We start from the raw sequence: 24,269 nt of genomic DNA, 5'->3' as shown, positions 1-24,269 counted from the left end.
CAGGAACAAATATCTGTGCTCATCACACAAATAAATGCCCTTACCGGGATTCGAACCCAGGACCGCGGCTCAGCAGGCAGGGTCACTACCGACTGCGCCAGACCGGCCGTCAATTTATATAAAATCTACGGTGTTCTATCATTCATGTACCTGGAGAAGTCTAGGCCCAGTTTGGTGAACACTTCCAGGTCTTCGAGGAGACTGCTGGAGTAATTGGCCACGTTGAAGGGCAGCTTTCTGACGAGGGAGAGGATCGTTGCGTCTTCGATTTTTTCCTGCAAATAAAAAAATATATTAAATTAAAGTATTATTTTACTACAAAAAAATAATTAACTTCTGCAGGTTAAAGTATGCTTTGTGATTAAAATTATTTTACAAATGCAGATAATCATTCAATCAATCAATCAAAATATTCTTTATTCAAATAGGCTTACAATAAGCACTTTTAAATTGTCAAAAGTGTACAATATTCATCTTATTCTAAATATCAGAGCAATTTATTGGTGCAATAAACAATATTGTTTTAAAACTACATTCATTGATTTTAAATCGAAAATTAAATACAATATAAAATAAACCTCAATAATAACTAAACCCAAAATTGATCTGTTTGTTTGTTTGTTTGTCCGTCTTTCACGGCAAAACGGAGCGACGAATTGACGTGATTTTTTTAGTGGAGAGTGTTGAAGGGATGGATAGTGACATAGGCTACTTTTTGTCTCTTTCTAACGCGAGCGAAGCCGCGGGAAAAATCTAGTAGGTAAATTATTTTAATTTATAAATAAATAAATAAATATTGGGGACACCTTACACAGATCAACTTAGCCCCAAACTAAGAAAAGCTTGTACTATGGGTGCTAAGCGACGATATACATACTGAAATATATAAATACATACATACATACAAAACATTCATGACTCACGTGCTACATACAAAACATCCATCTGTGTGCTCATCACACAAATAAATGCCCTTACCGGGATTGACACCCAGGACTGCGGCTTAGCAGGAAGGGTCACTACCGACTGACCCAGACCGGTCGTCAAATATTTAAGACTAAAATTCCCATAAAATAAATAATTATTACACTTTTAACGTCAAACAATAGTTATTATATTTGATTAGTGTTAATCACCAGATAATTATATTTAATATTAGTACTAGTCACCTTTTCACTTGTACCATAGATTAAAATATAACAAGATCACACCATCCCATACATTAAAATACGACCGCCTAAGACCGCGCTTACACTCCACCACACATAGATGGCGCCACAAAAAAAAGTCTTGTAGCTTTCGATTATACTTGTAGATGGCGTTAAGTGTCACTTTTGACATAGATTTACGGCTCGGAATTGACACTTAATGCCAATCTACAAATAATCGGTGGCAACAAGGTATTTTTTGTGGCGCCATCTATGTGTGGTGGAGTGTAAGCACGTTCGTAGGCGGTCGCATTTTAATCTATGGGATGGTATGATCTTGTTATATTTGATTTATGCTTGTACTTTACAATCATCTATGGTACTAATATGTATTTGTATTGGCGCGAAAAAATTTTGTGTTTCACTCGGTGGCAAAGCTTGTTTCACCTTGGTGCCTTGAAACCCTCACAACATCCAAGATTCCAATTTTCTACACTACCGACTACCACAGACCGGTCGTCAAAAGTACAGTTTTCTTTTTGCTAGCCTAGTGTAGTGTCCCACAGCTGGGCACAGGCCTCCTCTCGCTTCTTCCACTCAACCCTGTCTCGTGAGTAATCCTGCCCGGGTGTATAGAGTGCGTCCAAGTCATCCCCCCATCTCTTCTTCGGTTTGCCTGAACCCCGGCCTACACCCCAAGGCTCGGAACCGCTTTATTTTACCGGTTAAAACCGGTTTATTTCGATTTTACTCCGAACTTTGTAAAGAACGCGAACGTTATGAGAACTTTAACCGAAGTAAACCGGTTTATTCGACGAGCGGCGAAACGCACCGGCGCCGTGTAATTACCTACGTTCACGCAGCGACTTATTTGTTTGGTCAGAACAGTATTACCTATCCATGCTGCGGAATAAACCGGTTTATTTTGTTCTTAACCGGTTTATTTTGTTCTAAACCGGTTAATCGAATGAAACCTTTATGAAAGCGTTCCCCTAAAAACCGGTTTAAAAATAGAGGTTTTTTCGGGCGAAAACGAAATTTAAAGGTTTTGCCGCAAGTACATGATAACGGTTTGAAACTTTAACCGGTATCCGAACCCTGATCTGCACCCTCTATGGTGTTCCGTGGGTCCCACTATCCTCTATGTGGGCCTAAAACCGGTTTATTTCGATTTTACTCCGAACTTTGTAAAGAACGCGAACGTTATGAGAACTTTAACCGAAGTAAACCGGTTTATTCGACGAGCGGCGAAACGCACCGGCGCCGCGTAAATACCTTTCACGCAGCGACTTATTTTAACTATAAAACTCCCGTGAGACTCATACATATTTAAAAATATTTCTCGAAATTGAACCGAAACATGTCGAACGCTATATCGACTTAATACGTGAGTAACCCGCTTAAAATATTTTTAGCGACTTATTTGTTTGGTCAGAACAGTATTACCTATCCATGCTGCGGAATAAACCGGTTTATTTTGTTCTAAACCGGTTTATTTTGTTCTAAACCGGTTAATCGAATGAAACCTTTATGAAAGCGTTCCCCTAAAAACCAGTTTAAAAATAGCGGTTTTTCGGGCGAAAACGAAATTTAAAGGTTTTGCCGCAAGTACAGGTTTCAAACTTTAACCGGTATCCGAACCCTGATCTGCACCCTCTTTGGTGTTCCGTGGGTCCCACTATCCTCTATGTGGGCCTAGTAAGATCGTTAATGAATCTAAAATAAAATGGACTCTGCCATGGAAGGCATTTCAACTAAATTACATTAAAATTCGTTGTTTGACGACCGGTTTGGCTCAGTCGGTAGTGACCCTGCCTGCTACGCCACGGTCCCGGGTTCGAATCCCGGTTAGGGCATTTATTTGTGTGATGAGCACAGATATTTGCTTCTGAGTCATGGACGTTTTCTATATATATAAGTATTTGTATATTATATACAACCTGTTTTTATTGAATTCCGTTAACTTTAAGGGAAGGTTCTTTAGATCAAATACAATTAATTGCTCTAAAAAACTAGCGTCTTAACTTTTACGGTTGTCGAGTTATTAAAAAAATTAAGCTAATTACTGGACATGTCTGTGACAGCCTTTACCAATTCCTAATGTTATTTGTTTTGACATGTGCCGTCAATTACTTGACACTAACTTGAATGTAATTCTTAAGGGTCTCTCACACTAATAAATTCATTTATTATGTATGAAAACGATGAAATTCTTTTTGAGCTTACCGTGGGGCTCAATCAACTGTGTAAGAATGTCCTATTAATATTTATTTATTTACTTATATATTTATTTACTTCTAAATTACTGACACTCTGTAGGTACAGCGTAGCATAAATAAAACGTTATTTATTGAATTATATTAATTAAAAACACTACCCTGCCTGACCTCATTAAATATAGAGGTCAGTTTACATTACATTCTCAGACGACACTTTTATTTTTAATTTACATTGTCTAAATATACGAAAGATACTTTAAGTGTTTAAAACCAATAATAAAGTGTTATTTTAATAGTAGTAATTGAATTTGCTTAGTAACATAAATTATCCATACTAATATTATAAATGGTAAAGTGTGTCTGTTTATCCGTCTTTCACGGCAAAACGGAGCGACGAATTGACGTGACTTTTTAAGTGGAGATAGTTGAAGGGATGGAGAGTGACGTAGGCTACTTTTTATCTCTTTCTAACCCCCCTAAAAGGGGGTAAAAGAAAGTTGTATCGAGCATTCAGCAATTTTGGAATTTAACGCTAGATGTCGCAGGCAAGAGCTAGTAAATAATAAATTACATACTTATATTATATAGAGTGGCCATGTCTTCGCCATTATTTTTAATTGTCAGCAATTTCATTGATTTGCAATATGGTTTCTCGACGCAGTGTTTTTACGCGTTATTGTTAGATCGTCACTGCTACAGTAGGTACTTTACTGGTCATCTTCGCAAAAAAAAAGATTTTTTTTTTATAAATTAAATATATTTAATGTTTTTCCCACTCGGAATCACGAGCCCTTTCGATCCTATTAGGTAAAAAAAGCGTCTCAAATTTTCATTTTTCCACTTTGTTACCATTTTTCAAACACTTCGTACAGCGGTTACAAAGTGGAAAGTATGCATAATAGAAAATTTCGGGACCATTTTTTTTGTTTCTAGTTTTTTGTCTTAGATCGAAATGGCTCGAGATTCTGAGTAAGGAAAACATAATTTTTTTTGGTGATTGTTGTATTGTATCGTACGACATTTTTTTTTATACTACGTCGGTGGCAAACAAGCATACGGCCTGCCTGATGTAAAGCGGTCACCGTAACCTATGGACGCCTGCAACTCAAACAGTGTCACATGCGCGTTGCCACCCTATTAGAAACTTGTGCACTCCCTTTTGCTGCGTTAAGTACGCAGCAAAAAGGAGTGCACAAGTTCTAAGGAGGGTTCGGGTTGCCGACGACTCAAAGGACAATAGAAGGAACAAGTTAGTTCCGTAAGTCCTCCCGTCGTCAGCACACCGCACCCTCGTTGAGCTCTGGCAGCCTTACTCACCGGCAGGAACACAACACTATGAGTAGGGTCTAGTGGGTTTTCTGTACAGGGGGCCGAATTTTGAGTCTCACGCGTTCGAATTCAGAAAACTGTCACTGAAAATAATAAGCAAGTCACCGTTTTCAACCGGTATTTTAGTGACAAAATCCCGTATGCGAGATTGAAAAATCGCCCCCAGGCGTCGTAGCCGAATGGTGTTTCTGCGACGCGAAACGAAATCGAAACGCCGCAGAAAGATAGTCTGACTCTGTCGCGCCAATACGCAAGAGCGATAGAGATAGATAGCTATGAAAGAGATATTATCGTGAGCGTTTCGTAAGCGTTTCTGCATTCTACGCACAGAGATGGCGCTCTGAAGTTTCGACCTGACAAGAAATGGACCAAGCGAAGTACGGGCAAAAATCAGCATCTGTACTGAAAATAATTATAACGCTTATTAAATCGTTGCACAGGGAGAGCTAACAAAATCGCTGCTAACCTACCTTAGTCTGATGCTAAAAACAAAAGCTATTCTATAAATAAATTAAAAAAAAAACAATCATATTTCAGGCAAAGACCCATATCGTCACTACTTTTAATAAAACTTGTATCTACGTCTGTCAAAGAAAAGAAAATTGTAGTAAGTATGAATGGAATGCATATAGACTTACTGCGTTTTAACTTTGAGGAACAGCGTGAGATACGCGATTTTTTCAAAGTAGTGACGATATGACAAAAGCACAAAGTAAAATAAAAGCTATCCCACTTCACAGCTAATTGTTTGTGTGATAAATTGGTATTGAATTTCAACAATTTTTAATTTGTATTAAATTAAAAAGTTAGAGTAAAAAAATTTACTAAGATATTCATGTTTTTTTTTTTTTCAAAATTTGGCAGATACACATGGAGATAAAAAATTTATGAGAGAGATCTGTGTGCTCAAGAGCTACACGAGCTTATTTCACCGTCCCCATTCTACCATCGGACTCTTAGACGCACGGCCGGTTTCCATCCCTTCTTGGACATATTCCGCTAATTCGCACGAAGCGCTTTGCTTCGTCTTTTCTTATGCGCACTGCCAAGGAGTGGAATTCCTTGCGCCCGACTATATTTCCGAGCTCATAATTATAACCCGGCCACTTCAAATCAAGAGTGAACAGGCATCTTCTGGGCGAGCTCAGTCTATCGTAGGCCACGTCTTTTCCTTTGGCTAGTCTGTGGCCAAGAGTAAGCCCATTTATTATAAAAAAAAAAAAAAAACAATTTGAACTTGTCAAATATCGATGAAAACCGATGCTTTTGCAAAAAAGCTAAGATGTGGAACACAATACGCGAGTTCGGGTTAGGACGCCACGACTTTCCAACTATGATCTGGAATGTTGCTGTGATGTTGCGATTGGTCGCTGTTAAAGTGGAAAAAAATGCTGCATGTAAGTTTGGTATCTACATTTTAATAGTTATTTGTTATACAAGGGGGCAAAGTTGTATTTTAACGCCGAGTGTGGAATTGAAAAACTAGCAAGTGAAAGGATTCTATAGTTGAACCACGAGCGAAGCGACTGGTTCTAAAATAGAATCCTGAGCTTGCGAGTTTTTTAACACACGAGAAGTAAAATACATTTGCACCCGAGTGTAACACAAAACTTTTCCCCTCACTATAGCGAGGAAACTACAACGCAAAAAATGCGTTTATCACTGCTTCCAGTAGCTCCACAGGTGGTAAATTATCTTTATTACTAGATTCACCTACTTTTATCAATTTTAAAGCACTTAATTTTACTTTATTCAAGGTCAAATTACTTTACCCACCAGTGGATAAAATGCGTTTTTACCCGCTGGTATTAAAGGACAAAATAAGTGTTTCCGAGCTAGTCAGGGGAAAAAATAGTCAACTGTTTCATTCATTAATTAATTGTTTGGAGTAACTAAATCCCATCGACTCACATTTAAATTTGATGGCTTTAATAACTATTTGTGTGCTTTATTATTTAACATTTACGTTTGAAGTTAAAGTATTACAACTAAATATGGAAATTGCATATAAAGCCTTACCAGCAGTCACATATTTAATCTATCTCACGTCTTTATTTTATGTCTATTTCAGTCATTTAGTCTATCACGTCTCACGTTTTTATTTTATGTCTATTTCAGTCATCTCGTATATCATCTACATCTTTAATTTCCCCTTCTGCACATGTTACATATATGTCCATTACATCTCCATTCTGACATTAATCTTTTATATTTTGTATCTCTGTTTCAGCTTTACACCTATCGTCTGAATAATTAATATTGCCCGCTATATCTACATCTACCGTTTCCCCGTGCTTCGGTTTAAATTTAATATTTTGTCTGTTTCAGCATTCTCACCCATAATCTACATCCTTAACATCTCCTGCTTTATCTGCTATATCTACGTCTACCATATCTCCATGGTGTGGTTCATATCTGAACGCGCTGTAGGTGACCCCATCACCGCTGTTAAAGTGGGCTCACTTAGCACCACAAGTCTTATTGGGATTACTAAGATGATCTACATGTATTTGTATCGGTAAGCTTATAATTCTAATAACATAAATTGTTATGTCACAGTTGCGTTTTCTTTCAACCCCTTATTTGCCAAGAGTGGCACTGAAGCTTTAGTGGTTTCATGTGTTCTGCCTACCCCTTTGTGGGATACATATGTATGTATGTAATGTATGTATAAATTGTTATATTTAACGAATATTTCAAAACTTTTTGCAAAGACAGGAGTGAACAAGCACCTTCATGGCCAGCACGGGAAGCATGGTCGCGCGATAGACGATAAAATATCAGGCCGTCCCTATCGCACTTTCAAATAGTGCGATAGGGACGGCCTGCTATTTTATCGTCTATCGCGCGACCATGCTTCCCGTGCTGTTCGCTCCATCGTAAGGCACCAATTAGCTTCGGCTAGTTTGTAGACACGAGTAAGGGTATTTTTATAGTATAAAAGACATATTTTTGATAAGAGACCGTCAAAGTAATGTTTACACTGACTTTGAAGTTATTATATCGCTTAATCTTTTATGATCATAAAAATGTTGAAACATTGACGCTTTACGTTATGAAATCTGATAATTCATAATATGAGCACATTAACTTGTGTTTTTTTTTTATATACTACGTCGGTATCAAACAAGCATACGGTCCACCTGATGGAAAGCGGTCACCGTAACCTATGGACGCCTGCAACTCAAAGAGTGTCACATGCGCGTTGCCACCCCATTAGAAACTTGTACACTCCCTTTTGCTGTGTTAAGCACACAGCAAAAAGGAGTGTACATACAAGCTCTAAGGAGGGTTCGGGTTGCCGACGACTCAAAGGACAATAGACGGAACAAGTTAGTTCCGTAAGTCCTCCCATCATCAGCACACCGCACCCGCGTTGAGCTCTGGCAGCCTTACTTACCGGCAGGAACACAACACTATGAGTAGGGTCTAGTGCTATTTGGCTGCGGTCTTCTGTAAGGCGGAGGTACTACCCCAGTTGGGCTCTGCTCTAGATTATGGGTATGAGTAGGGTTTGATTTAATTGTAACTTTATCCATCGATTACACTTTCTTGTCTTATTTTTTATTGTCTACATCTTTTGGTCCTCTAAGGCATAAATGAGCAATTCCCGTTAAGTTTGTACATTTGGATCACGTCTCCGATTTTAATAAAAATTGGTAGGCTGATAGAGTCTATGATGCTGAGCAATATCCACTAGGTTTCCCAAAATGTCCTATGTAGTTTGTATGAAACCTTCCTTTTTCGTTACCAGATTTCTATACATTTTCGGTAACAAAAAAAGGAAAGTTTCATACAATCAACCTAGGACATTTTGGAAAACCTAGTGGATCTTGCTCAGCATCATGGACTCAGCCTACCAATTTTTATCAAAATCGGAGACGTGGTCCAAATGTACAAACTTAACGGGAATTGCTCACATCATTATCGTGGTTTTATTTCTTACATGTTGCTTTTGTTAACGTCGTTCAAAAAAAATTTTTTTCAAGCCACCAAACAATTGAAATATTATTTCAGATCCAAAATCCAAGAAATGGTATCCCACTACAAGCATTACGACACCATCCTACCAGCACCAGCTACAATGAACCTGTTCCATCGAACCTTGAAGACAGTGAAGACGAGAGCGTTCATATTCTGGTGGGTGATCAACGGGAACGGTGTGGCTTACCATCTGAAGCCACTGTTTATGAACGGGAGGCATTTTTCGTTTGATGAACAAATTTTGTTTGGTAAGAATCGATATTTTGATAATAAAAACTATATTGGTTTTGTATAATTGCCACCTCCCCTTTGCCCATGATCAAAGGCGACAAGTCAGGCTAGATTTCAAAACCAGCAGAGATGATGGTATTAAAGACTGACTTAAAATATATTTGAATAATGAAATCTCTGTTACTTAAAAACCATCAGCAATAAGTAAATCTAAAAATAGTTTACATGATATAATTTGACTGAACGACACCACATTGCCAATACTACCAACTACATTTGACAATACCGCCAACACCCATTTTCAAGCCACAACTATTGATCACATTGAAGAATTTAACTTGAAATATTTTAATCTTTTATGGACTCATGGATTATTCACCAAAATAACTGTATATTAAGTTCTATTCTTTATTTCCAGGTTTAGAACCCAAGACCGAAACTCCAAACTACGAAATAGCTCTTTTCTGCATCGTAACCGCTGGAACTTACATCACCTACATCGTTTCCAACATCACCAGCCTCTTCATCATCACAGCTGGTTACAGCGAAGCCAGAGCACTAACCCTTGGTCAAGAACTTAGGCATCTTTGGGACGATGCCAAGAAATACTATAAAGAAAACTACAATGAAAAAGAAGGAACAGATGTAGCTAAAGAAGAAATCAACAAATATATAAAGAAGCGTTTAAGACGTATAGCTAAAAGTCATTCTGTAAATATAAATCTAGTTAATAATCTAGAAAACGTATTCAGAGAAGCCATCGCAGTAGAATTTCTACTCCTATCTATATCTTTAATAGCAGATTTGTTAGCAGATTTGCGTCATACTTATATAATCATGCCATTTCCTTTAATGCAAGTAGGTATGGATTGTTTCACGGGACAGAAACTTATGAATGCAGGTTTAGATTTTGAGAACGCCATCTATGATTGTAAATGGGAGAATTTTGACAATAATAATAGGAGGATTGTGTTATTGATGTTACAGATGTCTCAAAAGAATTTGACGCTGTCGGCTGGTGGTGTAGCATTGTTAGGTTTTGCGTCTCTTATGTCATTGTTTAAAAGGATATATTCTGCTTATACTACATTGCAATCGACTATGAAATAAAATATATATCACCGATATAAACTTATACTTGTGTGATGACTTTGTTACAAGCATAAGAATAAATTTAAAAGCAGAAATATTGACCATTAACTAATCTGGTAATAGTTATTTGTTATACAAGAGTGCAAAATTGTATTTTAACGCCGAGTGTGGAATAGAAAACGAGCAAGCGAAAGGAGGTAGTTGAACCGCGAGCGAAGCGAGTGATTTGAGAATAGAATCCTGAGCTTTAGAGTTTTTCAATACACGAGAAGTAAAATACATTTGCACTCGTGTGTAACACAAAACTTTTCCCCTCACTATGGCGAGGAAATTACAACGCAAAAAATGCGTTTATCACTGCTTCCAGTAGTTCCACTGGTGGTAAATCATCTTTATTAGTAGATTCACCTACTTTTATCAATTTTAAAGCAGTTAATTTGACTTTATTCAAGGTCAAATTACTTTACCCACTAGTGGATAAAATGCGTTTTTACCCGCTGGTATTAAAGGACAAAACACGTGTTTCCGAGCTAGTGAGGGGAAAAAAAATTAATGTACCTAAGTAATTAAATGTTTTCTATTTTTGTATAACCATCGTGTGTGTTTATGTAGTCAATAAAATCAAACATTATTTCAATTTCGTTTCCTTTTAACCCCTCAATTGCCTGTGGTTTCGCGTGCCCTTTGTGGGATACAGGCATGATTGTATGTATGTATGTATGTACCTATGTATAGAATTAAAGCCTTATAAATCCAGAACGAGACTTACCTCTTACCAAAGAAGATCGAGTTTTATAGAGAGATACCGTCGAAGTAAAATGTGTAATCACAGTGCATAGACTGCGATCTGTCGACACAGGCTTAAAACTTTTGAACCTCAGTTTTGACAATTTGGCCCATATGTGCTACAGCTTGATATGTGTTAAAATGTCAAATATTAACATTAGCGCCATCAAGCTGAGCGTACCCCGAAGGTGTAACGCCATCTAGGCCACCGTACCTTTTTCTGTATAGTACTGAGGTACGTTTTTTTCTTAGACTTTGTCCTCGCCTCTTACTTTACCTTAACCTTACCTTAAAATTTTACCTTGCTAGCACCATCATCATCATACTCTTTGCGTTATCCCGGCATTTGCCGCGGCTCATGGGAGCCTGTCCGCTTTGACAACTAAACCTGAGATTTGGCGTAGGCACTAGTTTTACGAAAGCGACTGCCATCTGACCTTCCAACCCGAATGGTAACTAAGCCTTATTGGGGCTAGAACTTATTGGGTCCGATTTGAAAACTAATCCCACGGTTTGATATAGTCACTAGTCTTACGCTATGGGTAACTAGGCCTTATTGGGATTAGTCCGATGTTTTCCTACACCGGGCAAAATATCAAATGAAATAAAATTTCGTACATAAGTTCTGAAAAACTCATTGACGACCTAGGATTTGAACTCGCGATCTCCGGATTGAAAGTCGGGCGTCATATACCCCAAAATTTGGCGTAGTCACTAGTTTTACGAAAGCGACTGCCATCTGACTTTCCAACCCGAAGGGTAACTAGGCGTTATTGGGATTAGTCCAGTTTCCTTACGATATTTCTTCACCGAAGAGCGACTGGCAAATATCAAGTGACATTTTTTATGGGATAAGAGGCAAACGAGCAGACAGGTCGCCTGATGGTAAGCGATCACTGCCGCCCATGGACACCCGAAACACCAGAAGTGTTGGCAGTGCGTTGCCGGCCTGTAAAATGGGTGAACGCTCTTTTCTTGAAAGTTTGAAGATCGTATCGGTTCGGAAACATACATAAGTATTTCGTGTATTTTAGGTAATTTAGAAGAAAAGCATTGATTTGTGGTAAACAAGCATACCTTCTGCTCTGTGACGAGATATTTCACAAGCAGCGAATGTAACATTTGGGATATTATTAGTCCGATGTTTTCCTTCACCGGGCAAAATATCAAATGAAACGGCCAAGGCTCGGAACCGGTTTATTTTTTACCGGTTAAAACCGGTTTATTTCGATTTTACTCCGAACTTTGCAAATAACGCGAACGTTATGAGAACTTAATTTTAACTGAAATAAACCGGTTTAATCGACGAGCGGCGAGACGCACGTTCACGCAGCGACTTTTTTGTTTGGTTAGAACAGTAATTACCTATCATGCTGTGGAATAAACCGGTTTATTTTGTTCTAAACCGGTTAATCGAACGAAATCTTTATATGAAAGCGTTGCCCTAAAAACCGGTTTAAAAATAGCGGTTTTTCGACCGAAAACGAAATTTTAAAGTTTGTAGGCAAGTACATGATAACGGTTTGAAAATTTAACCGGTATCCGAGCCCTGGAAATGACATTTTCTACATAAGTTTTGAAAAAGTCATTGACGGGCCAAGATTTGAACCCGCGACCTACGGATTGAAAGTATAGCGTCGTATCCAGGGCCGCTATCTCTTTTCTCCTCCTGTATTTTATGATATTTAGAAGAAAAATCTTCTTTTTTTTCTACTACGTCGATGGAACACAAGCATACGGTCCGCCTGATGGAAAGCGGACACCGTAATCTATGGACGCTTGCAACTCAAGCAGTGACACATGCGCATTGCCACCCCATTAGAAACTTGTACATTCCCTTTTACTGTGTTAAGTACACAGCAAAAAGGAGTGTACAAGTTCTAAGGAGTTTTTTTCTGTTTTTTTCTACTACGTCGGTGGAAAACAAGCATACGGGTGCCTGATGGAAAGCGGACACAGTAACCTATAGACGCCTGACTCAAGCAGTGTCACATGCGGGTTGCCAACCCATTAGAAACTGATTTCTTGATTTTGATTGCTTTTTTTTAACTAGTGACTGGTTTGTGGTAAACAAGTATACCTTCTGCTCCGTGACTAGGTACTTGACGAGCAGCGCACACGCATGCGTCCGGACCTGCGGCAGCACCTCCAGGAAGATGTTCCTCGACGTTTCGACGTCGTAGCTGGTCCCTAGCACCATGTCGTCGAAGAGCTTGCTGAGCGATGCGAAGTTCAGTTGCGTCATGGTGCTGAAAATGTAAAGTGTGTCAGCCATTTTCTTAAACGTTAGTTTTGAATCAAATCGAGTCATTCCAAGATAATTTGGGAACGAGACTGACATCCTACCGTTAAGCGCTGGGTGGCTAGCCGAATGGCACAATCGCTCACGAAACGCTCACGAAACGAAGCGCTAGTAGATATCTATCTCTATCGCGCTTGCGTATTGGCGCGACAGAGCCAGCGGCGTATCGCTTTCGTTTGGCGTCGGAGAAATGCCATTCGGCTACGGGGCCTGGTGGCCTAGCGATAAGAGCGTGCGACTTTCGATCCGGAGGTCGCGGGTTCGAACCCCGGCTCGTACCAATGAGTTTTTCGGAACGTATGTGCGAATGCCATTTGATATTTGCCAGTCGCTTTTCGGTGAAGGAAAACATCGTGAGGAAACAGGACTAATTCCAATAAGACCTAGTTACCCTTCGGGTTGGAAGGTCATATGGCAGTCGCGTTCGTAAAACTAGTGCCTACGCCAAATCTTGGAATTAGTTCTCAGAGCGGACCCCAGGCTCCTATGAGCCGTGGCAAATGCCGGGATAACGCAAGGAGGATGACTGACATCCTACCGTAATTTTACTGAATTTCGTTAATTTTAAGGGAAGATTATTTAGTTCAAATACAATCAATTTCTCTTATAAACTAGCGTCTTAACTCTTACGGTTATCGAATTATTAAAAAAATAAATTTAATTACTGAACACGTGTGTGGCATCCCTTACCACTTCTTAATGTTATTTGTTTTGACATGTGCCGTCAAACACTTGACAATAACTTTATGTTACGTGTTATATGTACCTAATTTAAATCAACACGTTTTCAGCGTAGATATTTATATTCTTTACATAATATAACGAAAAAGATATTAGAAAAAAAAGTTTTGCCGTCTTATGTAGGTAAACTTGTGTCGCTTAACTTCAGAAGTGGGTAAATCCATTCTGCTATAAGGTTGATTATCTTTAAGATCATATTATATTTTTTATATTATCAACCTTATAGCAGAATGGATTTACCCACTTTTGAAATTAAGCGACACACTTTATTTGAAACATTTTCCTATTACTTATATCTATTTCTTACTGAAATCCTACTCGTATAGTTAACTATATACGGACTTGACTACTATACTTACCTACCAAATATTAACTAAGCTTTAAATTCAACGCTACAAATATCAATTTTGTAACATACGATAAACCATTTCATTTCTCCTATAAAGTATCCCTTTTTTTATGAAATGACTCTTACAACATATGTATGTTATAAAAAACTCGACTACATTTTTACAGGTTCATTTCCGCACGTGTAACAAAGGCTATAAATAAAGCATTCTATTCCTTTACAGGGTACGTAGTAGGGTGGGTCACTCTTGTATGGAGAAAAAAAATAGTTATTTGTTATACAAGGGGGCAAAGTTGTATTTTAACGCCGAGTGTGGAATTGAAAAACGAGCAAGTGAAAGGATTCTACAGTTGAACCACGAGCGAAGCGAGTGGTTCGAGAATAGAATCCTGAACTTGCGAGTTTTTTAACACACGAGAAGTAAAATACATTTGCACCCGAGTGTAACACAACACTTTTCCCCTCACTATAGCGAGGAAACTACAACGCAAAAAATGCGTTTATCACTGCTTCCAGTAGTTCCACAGGTGGTAAATCATCTTTATTACTAGATTCATTTCATTTAATTTGACTTTATTCAAGGTCAAATTACTTTACCCACTAGTGGATAAAATGCGTTTTTACCCGCTGGTATTAAAGGACAAAACACGATTTTGAAATTTTCAAACCGTCAACTTTCGTTTTTGCTCGACAAACCGCTATTTTTAAACCGGTTTTTAGGGAAACGCTTTCATAAAGGTTTCGTTCGATTAACCGGTTATATTATAAATTGCTGAAATAAACCGGTTTATTCCGCAGCATGGATAGGTAATACTGTTCTGACCAAAACAAAAAAGTCGCTGCGTGAACGTAGGTATTTACGCGGCGCCGGTGCATTTCGCCGCTCGTCGAATAAACCGGTTTATTTCGGTTAAAATAAAGTTCTAATAATGTTCGCGTTCTTTACGACTTCTATACGAGTATATAGGGTGAAGAGCATTTCTTTTTTTTTGCCAATAATTTTTTTTTATTGTTTTTAGGGATTTTTAGCTCAATTGTAGTCAGAATCACGAGTACTTTCAATCTCACTGGGAGACAAAAAGTGTCCCAGAATTTCCATATATTTTTGTTACTTTCCTCTTTTGTTACCCATACAACATGTACGGAAAATGGTAACAAAATAAGAAAAAATCGTATGGGACAATTTTTTTAACTACTAGGATTGAAAAGGCTAATAATTCTTAGTAGAAATAGCATTTTTTTTTTTCAAAAATATCACACATAAAAGTGGCAAAAAAAAAAAGAAATGCTCTGAAACGAAAGGGACCGATCAAACTTTGCATAGTGACTTTTGAGGTCATAATGAACAAGTGTTATTATGGAACCAATGCTGCAATCGCGAAAAAAAATTGGCTATTCCATAATAGTCGAAATGTATGACACAAACTTTTTTTTTTTCGATTTCAGCATTGGTCCCATAAAAAAAGTTGTTCATTATGATATTGTCTTCGGTTACCGCGATAGTTACTCATGGAATAGAACTATGGAAACGGATTAAATCGCGTATAATGAATTTACAATTCATCACGACGTTTCGAACACTTTACAACATTCGTGGTCAACGGGTGACGGGTGGGTGTCACGTTTTTTAAAAATAAGTACCAAAATATACAGAGTATAGCCACGAGCCACGATATGCTTACGAAGCGTTAGCGATTATGACATACTAGCTTTTGTTCGCGGCTTCGCTCGCGTTAGAAAGAGACAAAACCGGCCAAGAGCGTGTCGGGCCACGCTCAGTGTAGGGTTCCGTAGTTTTCCGTATTTTTCTCAAAAACTACTGAACCTATCAAGTTCAAAACAATTTTCCTAGAAAGTCTTTATAAAGTTCTACTTTTGTGATTTTTTTCATATTTTTTAAACATATGGTTCAAAAGTTAGAGGGGGGGGACGCACTTTTTTTTCCTTTAGGAGCGATTATTTCCGAAAATATTAATATTATCAAAAAACGATCTTAGTAAACCCTTATTCATTTTTAAATACCTATCCAACAATATATCACACGTTGGGGTTGGAATGAAAAAAAAATATCAGCCCCCACTTTACATGTAGGGGGGGTACCCTAATAAAACATTTTTTTCCATTTTTTATTTTTGTACTTTGTTGGCGTGATTGATATACATATTGGTACCAAATTTCAGCTTTCTAGTGCTAACGGTTACTGAGATTATCCGCGGACGGACGGACGGACGGACAGACAGACATGGCGAAACTATAAGGGTTCCTAGTTGACTACGGAACCCTAAAAAGTAGCCTATGTCACTCCCCATCCCTTCTACTATCTCCACTTGAAAAATCACGTCAATTCGTAGCTCCGTTTTGCCGTGAGAAACGGACAAACAAACAGACACACACACTTTCCCATTTATAATATTAGTATGGATTTGACGTTGGCTAGTTACCTATCCCTGTTCTTTAGATTAATCGAAACTAAAAGGTATTTCCAATTTGGGGCCAGACATTCCGAGAATGCTTCAAGAAAATCGGTGTTTTCCGTAAGAAACAGATAAGTAATCTATTGTATTAAATAGTTTTAGTATACAAGTTATGTAGTGATATTCTATCACAATATATTTCGATCCAGAGGTCGTCGGTTCGAACCCGGCTCGTACCAATGAGTTTTTCTGAACTTAGGGTAAACTCGCCTCATTCGGTGACACGCCTAATTCGGTGAAACAACCAAAAATCGTTTTTCGGAATAGTGCTTCAAAGCTTGTGTCACCGAATTAGGCGTGTCACCGAATGAGGCGAATTTACCCTATGTGCGAAATGTCATTTGATGTTTGCCAGTCGCTTTTCGGTGAAGAAAAACATCGTGAGGAAACCGGACTAATTCCAATAGGGCTTAGTTACCCTTCGGGTTGGAAGGTCAGATGGCAGTCGCTCTCGTAAAACTAACGCCTACGCCAAATCTTGGGAGTAGTTGTCAAAGCGGACCCCAGGGTCCCATGAGCCGTGACAAATGCCGGGATAACGCAAGGAGGATTATGAATGACTTACTTTAGTAAATCGATGAAGTCAAGACTGTGTATCAGCGTAGCATTCCTCACTATGTTGTTAGCATCTATGCCTTTCCTGGCTATCTTTAGAAGTATCTGTAAAATAAAAAGCGTGATTTTCAATAATCCATTAACGTCATCAACGTGTTTACATCAAACAAAAATGTACAATGAAGCCTCGTGGACATCAGCACACAAATAAATGTCCTTACCGGGATTCGAACCCAGGACCGTGGCTTAGCAGGCAGGGTCACTACTGAGCCAGACCGGTCGTCAAACCTTGACCTTGAAGTGTGACCTTGGAGTTCTGGAAAGTCATTGTGACTGTAATCTGTCAGATCATTATCGTTACCATCACCACCTATTGTCCCGGAGCTGTAAGTTCACATTTTTGACACATTTGTTTTGAAGTATGTTGCGATGTGGCTAAGACACATCGTTTGCCAAATCTCACGATTAATTATTTCGAATTGGTTGAATCGATTAGGCCCCATGTACAAGGAGGCGCTTAAACAAATTTACGATTTCTATCAACTTACTGAAATGTCATTTGAATCGAAATGACAGACTCTGCCACAGCACTAGTTTAAAAATAAAAATGAATGATAAATGACATAATAAGTAAATCCTGCGTGATAAATTAATATCGTAAAATACTCACAAACGAAGATCCGCAAAAATGTAACATGTGTTAGATTATGTTTAAAGTAAGCGAAATATTGTTTTTAAGTAAGTACTTGATTTTTTTTTATATTATTACAGGATTTTATTTGAAATTTCACTAGGTTGCGCGAGTTTACGTTTTGTGGACGCTGCCATGTGTCAAAAAGAGGTTCTTACAGCTCTGGGACAATAAGCCTTACCTTATAAGCCTTATTCCTAAGGTCATCCTGAGTCAGATTATTGATGCCAGCAGAAGGGTCACTGAACCCTTGAGACACATATTGCACATTCGTTCTCGTCACATTCAGTTTGTCTATCTGTTGCCTCTTCTGTTTTGATATGAAGTTTAGAGACAATCTGTAAAAAGAAGGAAGAAACCAATTTCAAATAAGATTAGTTATAATTATAAGATTAAAATTAATTTGACATGCAATATTTTTTGGAATTTGTATAGATACTGGGATAGCAGGAAAACGACGGGGTGTTATAAGTGTTTGACACTGTCTGTCTATATGTCTATCTGTCTGTCTGTGTACGTATCTGTCTGTGGCGTCGTAGCTCCCAAAAGGATGAACCGATATAGAATAGTTTTTTTTTTAAAGCTGAATTAGTCCAGAGTGTTCTTAGCCATGCTTGATGGAAATCGGTCCACTATATCGAATGCTTTTTCAAAATTAAGATTTTGTGTCGTAATTATATATTTACTTAATTATTTATTTCTACTATTATAAGTCAATCTGTGTAAGAATGTCCTTATAATATTTATTTATTTATAATTTTCTAACTAAATAAATAACGACCGAATGGGCACCACAAATTACCCGAGGCCGAGGTAGGCCAAAAATGAGATGGCGGAAAGACCTGGACTCATTTTGTGGCGACTGGCGGGAGCATGCAAAGAGCCGTGACGAGTGGCGGAAAACAGGGGAGGCTTTTGCCCAGCAGTGGGAAACAATATAGGCTATAAAAAAATCTAACTCACTCGGAAGCCACTGATAATATATGCTCCTGCACTTTATACTCCGAAGTTCCTCTCATATCCAAGCTCTCTAAACCTGCTTCGTTGAATTCGTACACCCTTTCCGCTGTGGCTATGGCGTCTGGCTGAAATTTAAAAAACAAGTACATTTAATAATGCATTGAAGAATAAAACAACATACAGAAACTCACGCATGTTATTTCCGAAAAGTATAGACACATCACATTGGGAAATTAAGGCTCGGAACCGGTTTTTTTTAACCGGTTAAAACCGGTTTATTTCAATTTTACGCGTAAAGAACGCGAACGTTATGAGATAACTTTATTTTAACCGAAATGAACCAGTTTATTCGACGAGCGGCGAAACGCACCAGTGCCGCGTAAATACCTACGTTCCCGCAGCGACTTTTTTGTTTGGTTAGAACAATATTACCTATCCATGCTGCGGAATAAACCGGTTTATTTTGTTCTAAACCGGTTAATCGAATGAAACCTTTATGAAAGCGTTCCCCTAAAAACCGGTTTAAAAATAGCGGTTTTTCAAGCGAAAACGAAATTTAAAGGTTTTGCCGCAAGTACATGATAACGGTTTGAAACTTTAACCGGTATCCGAGCCCTGTGGGAAGGCTTATGGGTAAGAAAACGATATTGGGATATTGCAGTGACAAGGTTTCTAGCCCACAACACACGAACCTTTATCCCACAGTCAATTCATACGATACGGGTAAAGAGCACAGAAATCTTGGTATTGGTAAGGTACCTACATCGGGGCAAATCTCGACTGAGGGGCAATTGTAACCTAATCCATTTCTCCATTATTATACTATGATGAGTTCTACATGTATCCACTAAACACGCCTACCATACATAACCGGTGGACAGTATTTAATAATGCAAACATTGTAAAACATGGAAAAAATTAACCAACATTTGCCCCCCAGTCGAGATTTGCCCCGCTGTACCTCACACATTTTGAATCCTAACTAATCAATATCATAATGGGTTTTTCAACTTGTATGTATATGAACCACCTTCCTTTCTCATAGCATATAGGAAGAAGATTACTCAAGTTATAGTAGAACAAACATGTCAACCCGAGCACAGATGTATCACTTCGTTCACTTTGACACTAATAACACGTACCACTCCAACAAGGTCATCATATTCAGGGTTGCCAACAACATTCACGGAGCTCCAAGAGCGCTCAGCTGACGCACCTAGTAGCTGTGAGTTGGTGTATTTGCGGATGGTGCGTCCCTGATTGATGTAGACAGCTACACAGGTTTCATAGAGGCAGGGCTGCGTAAGAAAATGTATGCTTAGTATATAAAAAAAAAACCGGCCAAGAGCGTGTCGGGCCACGCTCAGTGTAGGGTTCCGTAGTTTTCCGTATTTTTTTCAAAAACTGTTCAACCTATCTAGTTCAAAATAATTTTCCTAGAAAGTCTTTATAAAGTTCTACCTTTGTGATTTTTTCATATTTTTTAAACTTATGTTTCAAAAGTTAGATTGCTTTAACTTTTGGAGCGATTATTTCCGAAAATATTAACAATATCAAAAAATGATTTTACTATACCCCTATTTATTTTTTAATACCTTTCCAACAATATATCACACGTTAGGGTTGAAATGAAAAAAACTTTTTATTTTTGCACTTTGTCGGCTTGATTGATACAAATTGGCACCAAATCTCATCTTTCTAGTGCTAACGGTCACTGAGATTATCCGCGGACGGACGGACGGAAGGGCAGACATGGCGAAACTATAAGGGTTCCTAGTTGACTACGGAACCCTAAAAAATGTAGACATTTACGAAATAAAAGGCTTTTTATTTTATTAAATATAGGGAACCGATTTTCATCAAATAGGCTGGAAAAACACTCCGGACTAATTCAGCTTTCAAACTAAGATTAAATCCAAAGCTACGCAACAGCCACAAACACAGACAGACACATACCTCAAACAGACACAAAAAGTAAATAGGTAGTTTCAACCCTATGCCTGACAAACACAATATACCTACATATTCTGTAATATTTATTTAAAAAATTCTGACAAATATCATTACAATAAAATATACGTGAGCAGTTCTCAAAAAGTTTGTGCATAAAAAATAAAAATTTCATTGATCCTATTTTTATGTTACCAACATTTAGTAATATAAGTCGACTTTTGTGAGATATATACAGGATAAATGTTATAATTAAGAAAATATACAACGTGTTTCCGGTAACACTCAAAACCTCAGACACCCCAACTGATTTTTATTTTTTTTTAATTCATCTAGAGTATTCATCTTTTAATCTGATGGTTACTTTTTTTTTTAATTGAATTTATAATTTTCTGTACAGCTCTACTTGACTTTTAGCTCTACACTCAATAAAATAATTGCTAACTTCCACCACAAACAATAAAACTATTTATTTGTGTACGTTACTGCAACGACATAAGGTTTACCAATAGATAGCTAAGATGTCACTGTAAAACACTTTAAAGCTTTGTCACAGTAAACTTCAAATTGGACGGGTAATCGCACTAAGCAAATTTAAACCCAATATTCAAAATGACAAGGTTGTAATTAGGTACGAGTTCAATTTGTTATGACTTATGATAAACATTAAGATTAAACTGACAAACAACGTCAAACTCGTAGCGGAAAAAATAATCGTCCAAGTAACCAGCCAGTATTAGTTAATACCTCCAAATACTGAAAAAGGTAAACAACCTCTAGCAATGCGATATACACAATGTTGTATTACGAGTACAATAGAATAGACACGTAAAAAATAACTAATAATACAAATTTAAATAAAAGTATTACCCCCATCAAGATATAGCTCAATCGATTCTACTCTCGATTCTGAACAAACTGTTTTCAGTTTTTTAGTGTTAAGTTAAACACGGTGTAGATACTAGAGAACCTTAACGACGAAATAAAACTTACTAAAACCTCAATTCATTAAAAAATCTTGGTAACCAAATAGGAATAATAAAAACAAATTTAATTTTTTCCTTCATTTTTGTACAAACTTTTTCAGAACTGCTGACCTCCGCTATAACAAGTCCACTTAAATTAAATTTTAGAGCCTATACATATATTACTTATCAAAACATGTCAAATAGAAGGTTGCCCTTCACCACGGGTATATCATTCAAAACTTTTGTGCGCCAACCCTATTCTTACGGAACCCTTTCACGATTTAATTAATGGGAGAGCCCTACTCATTTTTCAAAGAACAAAAGCTTCCATTCACGAGCATGATTTTTCAAGGGCAATGTTGAAATAACCTGGTACGGCCCAATGGCCCTTTAAAAGGATTTGACAAGTAAAATGCTTTGAAAAATATAATAGTAAATAAAATAAGTTATATAGAACTTGCAAAAAGCAAATTTAAGGGAAATCCTGGGACTTAGAAAGATGATAATGAAGATCTGTCTGTGTCTTTTTGGCCTGATTGGAATCGAAGAACGTCAGAATTTAATCGACATGGATCGGATATGTCAGAGTGACGTTTTTTTGACGAATCGGTTTTGTCCTTACCGGGATTCGAACCCAAGACAGCGACTTAGCAGGCAGGTTCACTACGCACTAGCACTGTATAATAAAGAGTAATATCGTACAGTATGGCCACTCCCGCTCCCCGCTGAAAGTGCCGCCCACCCCCTCTCGGTTACGTCACAGTTACCGCCAGTCAAAAACGCGAACAGTCGACCTGTCATATTTCACTCATACAAGCATGGTACGCGTTCACCTACACGAGCTTAGACTGTGTGCTAGGAACGCGCCTCTTTCATATTGTTTGTTGCCACCGGGCTGGGTGGCGCTAGATGCGGCAGGCAGGGCTGACAGCTGATGTGGTCGCGTTCAATGCAATGTAATTGATAATGTTTTATTTGTGTTCTGTTATGTTTTCCTTTTTTTCCGTTTTGTGATTTATGTGTATTCTTGCTTTTTTTATATAAATAGTTTTATTTTTTCTGTCTCTTTTCGTCATTTTCTTTTTTTTTTCTTTTTATCGTTGTGTGTTTGTTATCTGTCGTGGCATCACCGAATGGGCCCTACGGAAGACCAGCGCTGGCTTCCAGCTAGCATTATGCTGAGTTGAGTCCATTTCGTGATGCGCACTTACTTAATGTTCTGTTCTCTGTTTTTTGTCCTATTCTTGTGTGTACATGTACGTACGTGTTTGTGAGCGTCATGAATAAATGTCTTTTATCTTTTTTATCTTTTATATATTTGATCGCCAGTGTCCGAGGTGTGAGACCGGTCGGCCAAACCGAAGAATATATTTTCACATTAAATTAAATGTGTGTAAGTTTGACCGGTCTGTCCTATCTAGAGATGGACCGAATATTCGGTAAATATTCGGCATATTCGGCAAGTTTTTCAATGTTCGTATTCGGCCGAATAATTTGGTTGCATTGCCGAATATTTACCGAATAAACAAAGTAAATAACTAATGAAGATCTTTACGTATTCCATTGGATAATAAGCTCCTATTTTAGTAGCTTTCTAAGGAGCTACTAAAAATGCGTCAAAATATAAACACAATTGTTTTGTAAAAAAAGTTAAAAAACCGTAGTTTAAGAGTTGAGAAGAGTTCAAAGTTGTTTTAACTAAGTTTTAGTTATCCACTAAATCATAAGAACATAGTTGTACTATGTATAACCATTATCAATCATTTCGTAGTTTTAATTTTAACATTCGCTTTAAAAATATGGCGTAACCGAATATTCGGCCGAATGTTCGGTTCGGTAAGAGCTGAACCGAATATTCGGCCGAATGTTCGGTTCGGTAAGAGCTGAACCGAATGTTCGGCCGAATATTCGTATTCGGCAAAGTCCATATTCGGCCCATATCTAGTCCTATCCTATTGTGTAAAATTTCAAATACGTTTCTTAGTAACCTATTGTGTTAAATCCATACTTAACATTATATAAATGGGAAAGTGTAGGGTTGTAAATAGAAAAAAAAACCAAATGTTTTTTTTCAGAATTATGAAAAAAAACATGAAAAAAAACCGAGCACCTTGGTTTTTTTTCCAAATATGGTTTTTTTTCAGATGAACAAATAATACGACAATAACGGTTTTTCGTGAGTTGTAACGTGTTTCAATAACAATAACGTACATTTTAATTCAGTATACAAACGTTTATTGGGGAATCCCCGATGCGGCGTGTAGCGTGGAGAGGCGGTGGTGTTGCCAACAGTAAATAGTGATAACTACAAACTACAGATTTCGTAAATGTTACTTTTATAAGACCAGAAATTAAAGTTATTTGATTAAATTCGTTTAATAGTTAACATTAAGTCTAAAAAACCGTATAAAAGTATTAACTACTTTGCAAATTTTGAGATTTCGTACTTTAGAAAAAAAACATACTCCAGAAAAAAAAACTGTTTTTTTT

At 37.7% G+C, this 24,269-nt stretch overlaps 1 protein-coding gene across 1 annotated transcript in view; it reads right to left on the bottom strand.

Moving 5' to 3' along the window:
• Window positions 1-24,269, bottom strand: part of LOC125239836 — a 106,585-nt gene that overhangs the window by 57,529 nt on the left and 24,787 nt on the right. Inside the window, exons 6-11 of the mRNA XM_048147551.1 lie at window positions 20,004-20,159; window positions 18,865-18,986; window positions 18,083-18,239; window positions 17,221-17,315; window positions 12,870-13,038; window positions 151-275 (exon numbers count right to left, since the gene is read on the bottom strand). Of these exons, the coding sequence (XP_048003508.1) occupies window positions 151-275; window positions 12,870-13,038; window positions 17,221-17,315; window positions 18,083-18,239; window positions 18,865-18,986; window positions 20,004-20,159 (824 nt within the window). The remainder of the gene's footprint in view (window positions 1-150; window positions 276-12,869; window positions 13,039-17,220; window positions 17,316-18,082; window positions 18,240-18,864; window positions 18,987-20,003; window positions 20,160-24,269) is intronic.

Source organism: Leguminivora glycinivorella, chromosome 26, assembly GCF_023078275.1.
Source record: "Leguminivora glycinivorella isolate SPB_JAAS2020 chromosome 26, LegGlyc_1.1, whole genome shotgun sequence".
In the NCBI taxonomy this organism is placed as follows: Eukaryota; Metazoa; Arthropoda; class Insecta; order Lepidoptera; family Tortricidae; genus Leguminivora; species Leguminivora glycinivorella.
The sequence above is the reverse complement of the archived record's forward strand: the minus strand, read 5'-3'. Positions and strand labels throughout refer to the sequence as shown.